The sequence below is a fragment of the Quercus robur genome, chromosome 5 (assembly GCF_932294415.1).
Source record: "Quercus robur chromosome 5, dhQueRobu3.1, whole genome shotgun sequence".
Taxonomy (NCBI): Eukaryota; Viridiplantae; Streptophyta; class Magnoliopsida; order Fagales; family Fagaceae; genus Quercus; species Quercus robur.
The window spans coordinates 54,622,486-54,639,156 of record NC_065538.1 but is presented as its reverse complement, the minus strand read 5'-3'; the positions used below and the strand labels follow the sequence as shown (position 1 = coordinate 54,639,156).

Sequence of the window (16,671 nt, the reverse complement as noted above, 5' to 3'; positions counted from 1 at the left end):
ACTATTCAAGTACATTATAGCTTACCATTCAATTAATTGTTATAATACTTCTTAATGACAACTTCGGAGCAGGTTAGAACAGAGTTTGTCTTGAAAGAATAATGCTAAAGTGGATGATGTTACAAGCTTCATTCTTAATTGTACATTAGATTAGGTGGGTGGAGTAAGAAATGGAATTACAATATAAAAAAATCCTGTTGAGCACAAAGTTTGTACAGTCAACGACTTACTAGTGTGAGGAATTACTCAACGTCTCAACTAGTAAGAGCACCTTCACCAGCAAGGTTGTCCTAAGTTAAGCTAGGTCAACCTCACATGTCCCATATAAACCCAAGAGCATAAGCCCTCCCCTACGAAGGAGCAAAGAACACAAACCCTTCCTTATGGTCCATGCATAAACAATATAAACCCTTCCTATGATGCATGAAGAACGTAAGCCCTCCCCTATATGAAGATACAAAAAACCCAAGCAGAGAGGTAAAACCTAGGAAACTGGCAAGAAACTTTGGTTGAAGGGAAATTTTAAACAGTGGTTGCCTAGGTCGATGGCTATAAATGAATGTTTATACTTTATAGTTTACAAAGGGCTCACGTGCTCAAGAAGCTCGTCCCCCTCAACAACATCAAACCCTTACTCTTTCATCCAAGGGCGGAGTTAGGAATTTATATTAGGAGGGGTGATCGAGCTGAAACTATCCTATTAATTTGTAAATTGTAATTCAAGAAAAATTCAAACTACAACATACATAGGCGTCTTTGTGCATTATTTTTTTTCATTAGTGTAATTCTTATTAGCAATTAAAATATCAATCCAAATAATCAAGTCAAAGGACATATGTGAATTCCAGTTAGCTTAACTGATAAAGTTTTTTATCATTAAATAAGAAATCTGAGTTTGATCCTCGCTTACACAAAAAAAAACTAATTGGTGTAGTGATACTCCTTATTTTTCTTTTATGGAAAAGTTTGACGTGTCAATATTTTATTGGACACGGTAAACATAGTGATTTACACCAAATTCTTATTAAATTTAAGCAGAATGATATGTCCATAATATTTTCATAATAAATCTTATGTGTCAGGTTATTGTTTGCTGTTACTAATAAGCAAAAAGTAATTTTAGTGATGGAATTAAATTAGGAAGGTGTAACAATCTACAAACTCAGATTTATTATAAAAATATTATGTGCGTAACACTTTTAATTCTCTTTATGTCCTAGTGATAATTTTTTTTTTTTTTTTAAAGTCGTTTATTAAAAAGAAAACCAACAGGCCCAAACCAATTTTAATTTCATGAACCTACTTAGTAGTTCTAATTTCTTCATATCTGTGAGTTCTCTGTAATTCAAGATTACAAAACCAACTTATATGTTTAGAGTACTGAAGAAATCCTCAGAATACTAAGAAGAATTCTGAGAAAATTAGCTTCTTATAATGCATTCTGTGATTATTAATATATATATATATATATATGTGTGTGTGTGTGTTTATATGATAGAAGAATGAAACGATTGGTTATGGTCATTTGCAATAATCAGGTAGATGAGGTGAAGTCTCTGAAATAGAGGATCATTTCCTTGGAATCAGGTAGTGGCTTATGACTATAACTGCGGGATGTTGAACAGTTTAAGGCAACCAAGCAAAAAGATTAATTACCTATTGATGGGAACAAACTGAAACTACGTTTCATTTAAATCATGCCTTAATCTAAATCAATCAAGCTTTAACCTAAATCATAATCACTTGTTGATTCAATCTTTTTCCCCCCTTGAATCAACCTACGCCCTTTTGAAGAACTTCCTTTTGGGTTTGTACGGTTGAAACAATCTTGGATGTTTCTACCCATGGAAATTAAGGAGCAAAATTTTAGAATTAGCAATCTTAATACATTGATTGTCAGCTTTGTTTAGGCTCACTTAATGGTATGATGGTAAAGGCAGTGATTTGCTAACCAAATTTAGAGTTTGAGCTTACAAGAGCTTAAAATTGAATAGATTTTTGGGTTTGGGATTTCATATGGATCTCATAGTCATTTCATATTTTGCATTTTTTTTTTAAAAAAAATAGTGCTCAGGTACTTCTATGCTAACAATGTTTAGTACATTGGCCACTTTACATAGTCAACCCAAGATTTCTGCCAAAAGGGGCGCTACCGTCACTAGCTACAAGTTGACTAAAACTGTTGCCGTATGAATGGGCAACCCCCCTTGCAGCAGAGCACATTTTTCTTTTCCTCAAACTTCTCAGAAGCATACAAAGGAAAACATCCATTAACCCGGAAAGCATGGATGTTATCAAATAGCAGTGTCAATTGTACTTCCACAGTTATAAATTCAATGTGGTAGAACCAATGTGATTGGTTAAACATTGATTTTGTATATAACTTCCACTTTGACCTAACAGTTTGTACCAAGATAGCACTTTTAGAAGGATAAGCCACAGAAGCAGTGCATGAACTGCCATATCAAATGTTTTAATCATGTAAAGGGGCAATTTCTACTCAACTATATATTCAGCTTCATTTCACAGCTTATTTTCTTAAATTTTCTTCTTTTTTTTGTCCTAAGTTGACAAGAATATACAAGAAGCTTTATGAAACACATATCTTGCAACCAGGGGATTCAATATATTTTCTTATCAGTAGACAATAATTTTTCATCATGGCGGGCAATGTAATGGTTACCTAACCTAGAATTAAGATTCACTCGATAATGTAGTGGAAGAGCCAATCCATGTTGCATCCAATGAATGAATGGGACTCGGGGTGTCATCTGAGCCCTGTCCCATGATCTGATCAAAGTATTCTCTTAGTGCCTTAAATCTCAAATCATCACCATAAATACTTGGATCCATGATCAACTCATGAACAGCAGTTTGGCCTTCAAGCATGCTTACTACAGCAGACATGGTAGGCCGAAGTGTTGGTGATGGATTAGTGCATAATAGAGCTACTTTCATAATTTTTACTGCCTCTTCTTTACTGAAGTTAGATTTTAAGTCTGGATCCACCAAATCCATCAAATTCCCCTTTTGTTGTGAAACAAGGGCCTGTAAAAGAATATAGAAGAAAATGGAAAGAAGAAATTAATTAGCATTATATATTGAGCAAAACAATACAAATCTTAAATGATAAGGTAATAATTTACTGAAGCCAAATACAAAAAACTTGTTCTTAAAAAGAAACTATATCTAAAAAGACTTCTAATGAAAATAAAAGTGAAATTTGTGCTAGATTCATGCTATTCTTATATTGACAACACTAACTCAATTTAACATTCTCATTTTATATCATTATTCAGGTTACCCCTCTACCCACCAAAAAATAAAATAAAATAAGAAGAGAAGAAAGAAAATTGTATATATGGAATGCTTAGCTCCTTAAATGTTCTAATCAGAACTCAGTAAATGTTATTTGGTTTTAAAGAAGATAAGTCTTGTGCAAAATGGCACTTAAATCTGGATTGGTAAATAAATGCACAATACAGGGCCAAATAAAGAAGTCCCAAAAAAAGTGACTCGGTCTCAAAGCTGCCTTTAGTTTCAATTATAAGAAAATTTTGATGAAGATCTATCTTACCCAATCTAGAAGGCATACAAAATTTTCATTTGGTCGATATTTCATGTTGTTCTTCCCAGCAACAATTTCCAATGCAACAATCCCAAAACTATATACATCTGCTTTATATGTTAAATATCCCCATAATGCATATTCTGGTGCCATGTATCCTCTGCACAGAAAGATCATTCGATTAGTAAGGTTTCACTAGAATGAGGTTACAAGCTTCTCTAACAAACAAATCCATGCCAAAATAGTTTTAGGTAACTAGATATCCTATCATAATATTTTATATCCATTTTGGCAAGCAATTATGCCATTAAAAAAAGCTAGCATTATTTAGTCACAAATTTGTTCAACATGAAAGAAACTTCACCTAAAACAAGATTTGTACCGTTAACAATTGCAAGCCTTGAAAAACTACACTTAATGTTGATTGGGTGGGTTGAGAGAGTGAGGGGAAGGGGGGTGACTCTATTTCTCTACCTATTACGGATATTGCCACTTTGCAAGTTGATAATTGATGTAGTCATGCACCATTAGCCATACAGGAAAGCAAAATATAAATTAAAATTTCTCTATATTCCTTAATCCTTGTATTAAAAGGTAAAATTTAGAGGTAGCATTCAACATATGAAATTTAATTTTTGAATAAAACAGAAATTTCTCATCCTTTGTTTTATTCTGCAGTTTCTATTTGATGAGAAGTTTGAGCTGTTGCTTCGATGCATATAAAATTGAGGTAAACTAAATTTGCAGGTTATTTCTATATCTATCATGTAAATGATTTTTAAAGCAGGAATACTAAATAGGAGTACAATTGGGTGGCAAATGCAGATGGCTAATATAAATAAAGCTCCTACTAATACTTAAAGTGAGGACTTTCCCATAGTACTGTGTATACTTGAACTTGTTTATGGAGACTTCAATTGCTGCCTTATTCTGGTTTTCTTTTAGGAAAGCAACTTGAAATTAGAGCCATTAAGATTCATATTTGTCTAAAAAAGAACAAAAGAAAAATCTAAGTTCAAATTGAAGGAAGAGAAAAAGGTAGCTCACACGGTTCCTGCAACTCGGGTGGTAATGTGGCTGTTCTCCTCTTCATAAAGCTTGGCCAACCCAAAGTCAGAAATCTTAGGATTAAGGTCCCCATCCAGTAGTATATTGCTAGTCTTGATGTCCCTATGAACAATTTTCAGGGTTGATTCCTCATGCAAGAAAGTCAAACCTCTTGCTATGCCAAGACATATATTTTTTCTCGTAGGCCAGTCCAATTTCAGTCGGCTTTCCTCTGGACCAGCAAAGTAGATAGCTCAATCAATGATATCCAAATTTTTAGTTCAACCTATAGGTCCTATATGATTCATGGAAATTGAATCCTACTCTTTTCAAGTCAAAATAATAATATGCCAAAGATGAAAGATTAAGCTTACCAAATAAAGCATGTTCAAGGCTATTGTTTTCCATGTATTCATATGCTAGCAATAACTGATTTCGTTCAATACAGCATCCATACAGTCTAACAAGATTGGGATGTTGTAATCCAGAAATCATGCCTATTTCATTCACAAATTCATGATTCCCTTGCTTTGATTTAGAAGAAAGTTGCTTAACTGCAATTATAGTACCATCTAATAAAGTGCCCTGCATTGACAGTATTTGTGCAATGGTTATGTATGAGGTCTATCTGGACCAGTGAAAATGCGAAGGGAATAAAAAAGAGAGAAAAAGGTATAAAATGCATTCATGCAAAGATAGAAGATCATGATGGAGTTGTAGATTACCTTGTATACAGCTCCAAAGCCACCTTGCCCTAGCTTGTTTGCAGCATCAAAATTGTTAGTGGCAGCTTTAATTTGCCTGAATGTAAAAAAACCAGTTCGCAGATCTAGGCCTCTCAGTTCTGTATGGAACAAGTTTCAGATATTAGAATGCATCTTAAAAATTTACATGACTGCTTCATTAGTATTCTGACTAGTAAATGATATCAAAACAAAGTTACCTTGTTCCCTTGATGTCCTGCCTCCCAAACATCCTTTCCACCAAAGAATTCCTAAAATCAGGAGGATAAGGCTTGACACCAAAACTACAGTTCCAACTGTGATGAGTATCTTCTTTTTTATATCATCAGGAGGTTTGAAATCTACAAAGAAGGAAAGTAGAAAAGAATAGTGATTGTGAAACTGCATTCGGTTTTGTATATTGTACTGTAAAGGCAGACACATAGGTAGATCTAGTGTAAAACCAGATACTATTAGATGGTTCAAAACACAGGTTAGGTAATGAAAGAGGAATTAGAGAGGAATAAGAAAAAATCTTTGTATGTCTTCGACCAATCTGCACATTAACATTGTTTCAAGTATTTTACTTTGCATCCAGTAGTTTTGGAGACTGCTTCTCCATACACCATACACCATACAATAAGAATATATTACTTTTTAGTTTTGGAAAATAGAAACTTTCAAAACTCAAAAATGAAAGAGTGAGAGTGAGAAATAACTGACCATGTAAAAGAAGGAATACAGAACATACAACTTTTGTACTTACCAGCATCTATGGAGATAGCTGATATAAGAGGACCATATGTTCCTCTCTTTGGGACATTTGTTGTCCCTTTCCCAGACCAGTGAAAGCGGATCTCCAAAATTTTATTCTTAACAAATGCTGTAAAGTTCCTAACAATTGCTTTGTCAACTCCTTGTGCTTCCTTCTCAATATCAAAATCCTTCAGCACCAGTTCTTCCTACAACAACATATTTAGGTTAAATTATTGTCTATAGCATTTAGGGAAGAAAAAAAATCTGACTGACTACCAGTACCTGGATATAAACATCAAACATCCGTCTTCCAACACTGAAAAAGGATCTGTTGTCTCTAAATATTATCTCAGCAAAGTGAAGTTTCACTGTATAATTTCCATTTGCCAAGCAGCGCGCATAATATGTGAGAGAAAGAGGAGAGAGGCGTGCATCCATGTACAATTCGGAGTCATTCATTTTGAGTACAGATTCATTTGTTGCTATGTAGTCATGTGCACCACTCCAAATACCCCAGAAATCTCCAGTGCTACTAAAGCCCCAACTATCATCTGACATCATGCGAACAAATTTTGCTGCTCCTCCAAGCTCTAAATCTGCTTCATATTTGATGTTTCCAATGGTGGTTGCATTTCCACCACAGTTTATATTCAAGGAATACTGATCTAGAGAGCACCAAAGTAATCAGATACAATCAAACAAAACAGGAGATATTCAATTATCATTAATAATTTAATCTTCTTCTTTGTTTTCTTGATAAAAAATCATTGATGAGGAAGATGTGATATTGATAACTGAAGCATCTAAATGCTAGTTTGGTTCTAATATATATATATATATATATACCTTTTGAACATGGACTATTCTTCAGACATTCAGTAAGAATTCTAGATTAAAATGTAACATAAGGAAGAAGAATTAGCATATTTAAAAAAATGGAAACGAAAAATAAAATTATAAAAAGTGCTCTCCTTAGAAGTTAAATAAATTAGAAGCTTACGAGTTGTCCTGTCCAGAAAAGCTTCTGAACAAATTTCTGTTGAATTACAAATGAGTTACTTTCTCCCAAAAAATAAATGAAGTAAATGAATAAAGGTGTTGAAAGCTCAAGTAGGTTGACTTTAAGAGGAAAAAGTTTCTTACAAGGTGTCAGGACAAGTGTTTGGCGCAGAGCTTTCGGAAAAATTATTGTAAGAGATATCTACTTGACTGCACAAAAACGTGATTTCCTTTAATCTTCCAATACATAAAATTACATTTTCATCAATTTTGATTTGAATTGATCTTAACGCTACAATTGATCTAATATGTTAAAAAGTTGAAAGAGGAAATTTGAGAGTTGTATACAAACTTATGACCATATTAACCACCAATTAATACAATCTTAATCCCTTCTTTCCATAATTAGCTAAACAATTAACCAATTCAGTGATTTATACCATCCTTATGGATGTTCTAAGAAAGACATATCTTACATGTATTCTATAACAGAATTGTGTTCTATACATTTACCATAATATAGCATTTCTAAAACTTCAAACTGGATTTATCAAAGCTAAAGCAACATCAATTTAGGCCCACTTGGCCACCCCCACCCAGCATTTCTAGATAACAAACATTGAACAATGGAACAAAATAATGCTGTTCTTTCAAGGTGATGCAACATGGAGAAAAATGCAAATTAAGCTGCCAGAAGAATGGGATTATTTCACCCATTTCGTGGAGAATGTTCGGTGCAACCTACCCATAAAGAGGCCACGAAATGAACCATTATCCAAATTAGGATTTCAAATATATACATTTTCGGATATAAAACATTATGTTTAATACCTTAAGAGAATATGCTTCTACAGTCCCAAATAAAATAATATAAGTGAACGAAAATGTCATGCAAATTCAGTGTAGAAGTTAAGAAGGAAAACATACTAGCGGTTATCTCTGCCCTGGAACCAGTCTGGAATTGGCCCACTGAGCAAGTTTCTTGTCAGATAACTATCCAATGAGCATCAAATCATCACATTGTGATTAGAAACACACATATTGTAACTATTTTGAATGTACATAAAAGAAAATAAATTTCAAACTTTTGCGAGCTGACTCTATTTGTATGAAACCTTTCAGACATACGACTTTGCACCATAATGCTTCATTCCAAAAACCTTTCAGACAAAAAGGCTCTTACATTATGTTGGTAAATCAACAATCTCAAAAGTTTAAATTGCTTTAGAAAGCAGGCCAACATAGTATGTCCAGCTTAACATAAATGGCCCCAAGATCAAGTCGTAAGTTGGCCACCGCATGAATTTAGATGGCTTACATGGTGTCCAAACTAGTTAGAACTTCCAAATTTGGAATGTTTCCTTCCAATCTGTTGAAGCTAAGATCCCTGAAAAAGGAAAAAGCAGATGTCATAAGAACACAAGAAAGTAAGCTAAATAACTGTCCAAGTCAACATGGTTAACTTAGAGACATGCTTGTTCCCCAAATAAGAATGGACCTAGAAAATAACATAAATTTAGGTATAGCAGATTGATGGAGGACCTGATAATATGTTCGCATACTTAATCTATGGAGCTATAAATCTATAATTGTTTCCATTCATAATTGAAGAGTACTAAGCACAAATCTGACGAGGGCATTGCTGTAATGAGTAACTCAAGTAGGCATCAGTCAAATTATCTTTAAACATGTGGCAGGTAATAGCATGGGCATAATCATCTAGAATTCATCTAATTACATACAATCCAAAACAAATATTTATGTATAGTGTACACCTAAACAACTAGTCTCAACTTTAATTCTTCTTGAATGAACTTACAAATTGTCTCAATCCCTGTCATATTATGCAACTTGAGAAATGTATACAGCTAGCCCTCCAAACTTTACCTATTCATATTTCATATGACCTCTCTTAATTTTATGTTACTCATCTTTCTTTCCTATCATGAATTTTGGGCTCCACCTGACACTTTTATCTTTTATCAATGTATTATGTAGTATAACATTTTCAGTTTCTCACACCTACATTGGAGAGTGTAAAAGGTTTTCATGGTACATACCAAATTAAAGAGACTAAAGGTCTTCTTAAACATCATAATGTCATTATCGTTCTTATCTGTAGATATCCTTGGCTAACATTCTGTTTTAGCAGTTTAAATTACAATCACTAGACAAAAGAGGCAATAAATTCAGATCATAACTCTTGAGATACTAATTCTAATACTATACAATAAGCTATTTGTCAAGCTAGGAATAAAAGGTCTCAAAATTTTGTGTCGAAAATTAGAATTTAGCAAGTTATCAATTGCAATGTAGCTTAAGTCCACACATTTTGAACTTCAATACCTGTCAAGTGTAAATATTTTTCTCCATATTTCTTAATCTTTTTGTAATTCACGAAAAATTAAAGAGAAGAATGAAGAGAGGAATTACAAAATTTTCAGCTGTGTCATTTCTGATATATATCCAGGGATTTGTCCTGAGATATTACAGCTTCTCAACATCCTGAAACATAAACCAACTTCATATAAGCAAAATTGCAATAACATGTGTATTATTCTAATTGCAGATAATTTTACAACATAAAAACCTTACAATCTTATCAGGCCTCCAATGTTACGTAGGTTCGGGAAAAGTGAACCTACTCCATGTAAGTCGCTGATCCTTCTGCATGATATTGCGCCATCAATAACTGTTATTTTCTTTGGCTATAAATTTTATTAGTTTAAAATCACATGAAATTATTGTAGAGATTATGCAACTCAGCAACTTTTAACATAGAACACGGAACTCACAGCTCTGTTAAATTGCTTAAGACCGAAATGCTAGGAGGAATGGGCCCCTCAAGACCACTAGCTTGGATCTCTCTGTTAAGGACATAATTACAATGGATTTAGATTAAACCTGAGACTTTTATGTAGAAGTGCTGTACATAAAATTGAAGGAATATCACATACAATTTCTGAAGTTGTTTCCAACTTTGAAAGGAATCAGGCATTCTTCCAGTGAAGTTGTTACTGCTAATCCTACTGCATATGGGCCAGATAGAAACAAGATAGAATGAAATAAAAACCTGATTATTTTTCAACAAAAAATAAAAAATTACTGTTAGTACAGAAATTGAAAAGTTGACAACCACTTACAGTTCTCTTAATTTGGTCAGACTAGTGAGAGCTACTGGCAACTCTCCTGTGAGATTGTTAGCATTAAGAACGCTGCAGTAAAAAAGGAAACTTAAGACCAGTTCAACATACGCTATTATTATGTTATGAAACTCATTGAGAATTTAGAAATGACTAATCAAATGTGATGTGAAAAGAAAGAATCACTAACAGAATCTCCAAGTCAACCAAGTTTGCAAGCCCAGGGGGAACAGGGCCAGAGAACAGGTTGCTTTCAATGGACCTGAAATAAAGTCCAAGATTACAAACAGCAGAGCTTAACCAAATGAATTTTTGAAATTATTTAACATAGAGATCCAGAACATACAGAGCTCTCAGAGTGGTAATGCTTGCCAAGTAGTCAATACGTCCTGATAAGTTGTTTGTACTGATGGACCTGCACTTGATTCATTTTCATTAGTTTAATAATTAGCTTTAACCAGCTAACCTTGGACTTGAAAGGGTGGTGAGTCATTTACAGAAATTCCAACTTCATTGAAGCCCATTCTCGTGGTATCATTCCACTAAGGTAGTTTCTATTCAAATCACTGTCAGCAAGAGGAAAGTCTGCTGTAAGTAGAAGCTTATAGTCTAATTTGCTGGCTAACAAGAAAAACAAATAATTGGAAGCCCTTCTTACATTTCCTTAAGGTTGGGTAGCTTAACCAAAGATGGTGGAAGTATACCATCAAGATCCTGCCCTCTAAGAAATCTGTATAACAAAGATTAAAGTAAAATAAAAAATAGAGAGAGATTACAATTTTATGTAACAATTTCAAAGTAATGTCTTAGCTTAAATTCAATGAATAAAAAAGAGAAAAAATTTTAGCAAAATAAAGAAATAGGTGTTTATCCAATTTTCAACTAAGTTACACATCTTATTCAAATATTCATTGCTATTATTTGCCATTAACCTTCATAAGAAAATTTAATAGAATAACTTTTGTGTTATATGAGCAAAGGGAGTGTACATGCTAGCCACGTGGCATACACCACCCGTGTTGGAGCAATTGCAGATGACAGAATTATTGTACAATTGCCTCTGACTTGAAAATGGTGTAATCCAGCTTGAGTCATTGCATGGATTTACTTTGAAATTCCAGTCTTTCTTCCCCAGCTGTGTAGCTATTTCTTGAAGGGCTTCCACTGCACACATCAAACGCATCAACTTCTCTACCAGGATTTTTTTGTTACCTAAATAACTGATAAGTATGCCTACCAGTGGAATGAACGTGCCAATAGTGCAGCTGAGAAAAAAAGTTAACCAGACAGCTGTTTCAAATCCTAAATTCAAATAATGCTTCAGTTATGAGGAATATCTGGTTGCCTTTACCCTGTCAAGCTTGTTCTGGGTTGCCTGGGTAATACTTATTGAAAGGACAAAATTCATGGTCTATGAAAATGTCTAGGGAATGTTCTTGGTGTTGGGGAAAATTGCTGAAGTTAAGGCCTATTACTCCTAATTCTGTAAGCACCTAATTGGGAATGGAATGGTTTAGTTCAGATTGAGTAATTGGCACATTAGAGAACTTCTCATTACCAAATATGGTCCTAGGATAGTTTATGATGCATCAAACCCATCAGTGACTTGGGTCCCTTATTTTATAGTTTTATTTTTATAAAAAAATAAAGTTTAACTGCTATGTGGGATTCTATAAGAGGAAGAATCATAACTAGAGTGGCCTCATTTAATTCGGTTTCTCAAAGCAAATCCAAAGCATGGTTTCGTAATTCTACAATCGACCCATTTAATGTGACCAGATATGGCCACGAAGAAGGTAAAAGTCATGTCTTGGTTTCTCTGTGATGATCCTTGAAATTCAGTTTCATTATGGGGTTTTATAGCAGTGCTAAAAAGGCTAATTAAATAGTATGAGAAGCATGTCAAGCCCTTAACCACATGAGGCCAAGTTACAACACAGAGGCAATAAGGATGCTGCTAACAGCTAATATAAACTTCATTAAGCTGAGCAAACTGAAACTTCAATATACTGATTTCCAATTCCATAAACTTGAGCTTGATTACCAAAATAACATATAAATATATACAAACAGAAAGTACCTTCATTATCAGGAAGACTCCCTGGTGCTTGTGCTTCAACTTCGTTTGCTCCTGTGCACATAAATACTATTACAAACACAATTAAGCTAAACATGGTCACTGGAATATAAGCAAGCTTTGCCATCTTCCCTTCCAAAAATCCCACTGGGTATTGAGTATTGACAGCCTCACTTTCTCAAACACTCTGTACAAAACTCTCTCTCTCTCCCTGGATCTTTGCATACACGCCGCACACTTGTGCAAGACCCATTAAAAGCAAAACTGCATGTGTACAGCTTATCCAATCTGCAGTATTCTTTTTCCTTCAAAACTGTATGCGTTTGATGTGTCATGCCAATGACAATTTAGTCATTAAGTACTATTTTATTATGGGTGTCAGAATATTTATTGGAATCGACGGGTTTCTTTTTTTTTTTAAGAAAAAAAAATTCAAGAAAATTTCAATTAAAAGTGCATATGTTTACAAGTTTTTGTTCATATATTGCTTTTACTATATAGTTTTATGAGTTGTATTACAACTTTACGTGGAAACTTTATGCGTAAAACACTTGTCCAGATGTGCCATCCACTGATTAGTACATATATAACAAATGTTGACTAACTTGACTTTAACGAAATTATGTACGCTAGGTGGTACACTGTCTGAATTACGTACACATTGGTCAATCTCATCGATCTTCTATTCAAAGTAACAAACTTGACCCGTTTGATGTAACCGCAGACTTCTGGGTTTTTAGTTCAACGGTGAAGATTGGTCTAAATCCAATGACAAATCCAGGCCCCCACAATCTTTCACTAATAGTAATATCTCTTTTATAGAATAAAGTTTGGTTTTACGTGTACCATTGTCTATCTCTTTCAGCTTCCCCGCCGGATGCAAGTTTTGTGAAAAAGAATGAGTGATGACACGTGGTACCATCCAACAGGCAGTGGCACCTTATGGCCAGGGAGACGACCCTAACTTGAAAAAAAAAAAAATTTATACATAATAGTATAAAATTTTATATTTATCTATCTTGAAAAAAAAAATTTTGGGAACATCCTAAAATTTTTTTATGCCAATAAAATTAAATTTTAGTCCATAATTTGAACAACTTAATAATATATTAAGGTCTTTCAAGTTTTTTTAAAAAAAAAACATGCTTTTATATTCTTTTAAACCTATACTGCGACTTTACTTTTAGTTTTTCTTTTACTTGACACACTGTCATTATACGACTACGCTTCTTCAAAAACATTATAATATATATTATAAAACTAATCAGTCAAAATCACGTAAATTTAGCTTTTTTCATTATACAACTACTTTTCTTTTTTCTTTCTCTGATAATTTTGATTAGAAAATAATAATAATTTTAGTTAGTTAAGTGAATAAACTTCAAAAGTTACTAATTTTTATATAACATCAATTAATTCATTATATATATAATAAGCTTTTTATTTTTATGATTATATAATTAAACATGTAATTGTCCATTCTAAGGAAATTTGATTAAATTTACACGAAAAGTGTCACAAAACATTATGTTTTTACAAAATATTATGTTTTTTTGTTTCTCAAAAAAAAAAATTATGTTTTTACATTTTGCTATCATATTATTAGTAATAAACTTATTATATTTTTATTTATATAATTTAAAATTTTATTAATTATATTATTTATGACGTCGCCGGTTAGACCATCAGTCGGATCTCGATCTGACTAAAAAACCAATCACCAATCCCTTTTCCGGTTCTTTCACTGTATTGGTTTATAAAATCATGGAAAAAAAAAATAATAATAAACTTGAACAAAAATCTAGAAAAAAAAATTATAATAAAACCACAAACAAGGCCCAAACCAAATGCCAACAGAAAAGCCTAGTACAAGATCAATCTCATCTCAAACTAGGACTATCACTACTCCAACACTAACATGATTACGTTTTTAATTCAACAAATATTAAAAAAAAAAAAAAAAAAAAAAAAAAAAAAAAAAACAGCACTGCCTAAGTGCCTTGGGGATTCACAAGTCATTAAACAATTTAAACTAAAACTAAATCAAACCTAAAGGCTAAAAGGAAATAAGAAACTCACTTACTCTTTCTAGCCATCGCTGTCCATCCCTATTCAGCAACATTAACAACAACCACAACTGAACTCCATAATTTTTAAATTGTAAAACTTTATATATTTGCGTAATTTTTTTATTGTTATTGTTGTTGTTGTTGTCATCAATATATAAATTTTTTTTTAGGAAACACCCAGGAAAACATTTTTAGAGCCACTATTGCCAACTTCATTATATGAGAGGTTAAGAGTAAGAGTTAAAAAAAAAAAAAAAAAAAAAAGAGAGTTTGAATTGTACACATTTGATATTATATATATATATATATATATATGAGTTTGGTTCAAATTACACCTGGTGTAACTCTAAGTAATGTTATACCATCCAATAACTTGTTATTAAATTAATATTTTGAAAATTCAACCATTGAATTATATGTTCTATATGTTTTTAACATGCAAACCAATTTTCATATCAATCGGAGGTTATTTACCATTTGATCCATAAACTCATCTTTTATGCATTATTTTAAACTACAAAAACTTAAATTTTAACAATTGATTGATGACATAGCTATTAATCTTTGATCATCTTAAAATTTTGCAAGCATAGAGAATATATAAAGATAATGTAATCTAACGGTGAATTTGTCAATATTCGAATCCAATTAAAAAATATTAAGTGGTGTAACATTACTTAAAGTTACACCAGGTATAACTTGAACTCAACCCTATACATATATATATATATATATATATATAGATGTTCACAATATTATATACATTTATTTAGTTCATGGTGTAAATATTACACGAATAAAGGAATGTAGACCAACGGTTTTTCATTTTGGAATAGTATAATTTTGTCTATCCAAGGCAATTGAAGCGACAACTAACTTTCATGCGCATGATTTAGAGCCTTTTAAATTTAGGTATAGTTTACAGATACTCTTAGAGCATTATTAATGAACCATTTTAAGAAAGTATTAATAGCACTTTACTACAAAAAATGGGGCTATCCCAGTGTTTGCAAAACCACTGGGATAGCCTCAAAAGGCACTGGAATAGGCCCAAAATGCCTATTCCGGCGCTTCAAACTACCGTGCAGTGACAATTGGCATAGACCTATTCTAGCGCTTTTCAGACTCTGTTCTGGCGTTTTTATTTGTATCAGGACAGTCCTTACCAACAACTTTGGAGACCTGTATCGGCGTATTTTAAGGCCTATACCTATGGTTTTGATTATTGTTTTTTTTATCATCTGACCAAGATTTTACCAATTATTTCCAATTTTTAACAAATAAGTAAATAAAATTTCCAGCAAAACTAATCCAAAGTAAATAATCCTCATTATTTTTTTCCTTTTGCTTAGTGACATGAATACGTAAAGTTAATTAGATCCTCCTCCAATATGTACTTGAATGTTGCGTGATATGAATTTTAGTTCAATAGTAAAGATTAATTGGTCTAAATCCAAAAAAAAATCCATCCGAACTTTGATTAGTATCCGGGAGCCATTCATTGGCTGTTTGTGGGGGGTGGGTGGCGGCGGTGGCGCCTAAATTTTGAAAAAAAAAATCAGTAGTATGTACATAGCTACCTAATTTTTAGCAATTTGACACAATAAAATTAAACTTGCCCCTTTAAACCAAAAAAAAGAATCATAAAAAAAGAAAAGAAAAGGCCCATAAAAAATTACTGATCTAAAATTCAAAAATAAATTAGATAGCCCAAAAATATTAACTCAACAATAAAAAGTTAAAGAAAACTTAGCCCAATTAACAAATTTTACCAAAAGATTAGTCCAGCACTTAAAAATATTTGAAACAAAGTCAATGTGAATTTTACATACCAAATCATTCCATCAAATTCCAAAAAAAAAACTAAACCAAACTAAACTAAATGTGAGAGACAGAGAGAGTGAAAGATGCAGCAGCTGTGAGCTTGAGTGTTGAGACTTGAGCTCTTGAAAGTAAGTGTTGAACGAGCTTTTGAGAATGGATGCAACAACGGTGAACTTCTTAGATTTAACAGTTAGGAGAGAGTTTTTTTTATTTTTATTTTTATTTTTTATTTTTTATGGGAAACAGTTAGGAGAGTAACAAACACAACAAAAGAGGCAAAATTTGCTCTACAACATTTTTTCAGAAAAATATTAGATAGACAGCATGCATTTGAAATTATTTAGTAAGTTGGACTGTTTTTTGAAAATCAAGTTTGTGAAACTCGAGTTCCAACCCAAAATCAAGTTTCTCAAACTCGATTTACGCCTGACCTTGATTTAAAAAAAAAGGTGGAACTCGAGTTCCA

The 16,671-nt window shown here is 32.7% G+C and overlaps 1 protein-coding gene across 2 annotated transcripts; it reads right to left on the bottom strand.

Moving 5' to 3' along the window:
* Nucleotides 1-2,493: 2,493 nt before the first annotated feature.
* LOC126728969 (probable LRR receptor-like serine/threonine-protein kinase At1g07650) lies at nt 2,494-12,657 on the bottom strand. 2 transcript variants are annotated; one of them, XM_050434746.1, is made up of 24 exons: nt 12,316-12,657; nt 11,225-11,399; nt 10,894-10,965; nt 10,733-10,801; nt 10,582-10,650; nt 10,426-10,497; nt 10,236-10,307; nt 10,050-10,121; nt 9,888-9,959; nt 9,688-9,759; nt 9,526-9,597; nt 8,411-8,479; nt 8,020-8,085; nt 7,237-7,302; nt 7,094-7,129; nt 6,940-6,980; nt 6,376-6,758; nt 6,104-6,299; nt 5,559-5,699; nt 5,341-5,459; nt 4,990-5,200; nt 4,616-4,847; nt 3,578-3,728; nt 2,494-3,048 (listed from the first exon to the last, which is right to left on the bottom strand). In XM_050434746.1, exons 1-24 carry the CDS (start codon nt 12,437-12,439, stop codon nt 2,695-2,697), a joined length of 3,006 nt encoding a protein of 1,001 aa, XP_050290703.1. In that variant the 5' UTR covers nt 12,440-12,657; the 3' UTR covers nt 2,494-2,694. The 2 variants fall into 2 exon arrangements, with proteins under 2 accessions (XP_050290703.1, XP_050290704.1); XM_050434747.1 differs by lacking the exon at nt 11,225-11,399 and having other exon boundaries at nt 12,316-12,337.
* Between the last annotated feature and the right edge of the window lie 4,014 nt (nt 12,658-16,671).

Bases quoted from the DNA above. Each gene is read 5' to 3' on its own strand.
- LOC126728969 (XM_050434746.1), bottom strand. From the start codon at position 12,439: ATGGCAAAGCTTGCTTATATTCCAGTGACCATGTTTAGCTTAATTGTG. The intron at 10,651-10,732 runs GTAAATGACTCA...AATCAAGTGCAG, and splicing joins TCAATGAAGTTGGAATTTCT to GTCCATCAGTACAAACAACT. The intron at 3,729-4,615 runs GTGAGCTACCTT...CTTTCTGTGCAG, and splicing joins ACCCGAGTTGCAGGAACCGT to AGGATACATGGCACCAGAAT.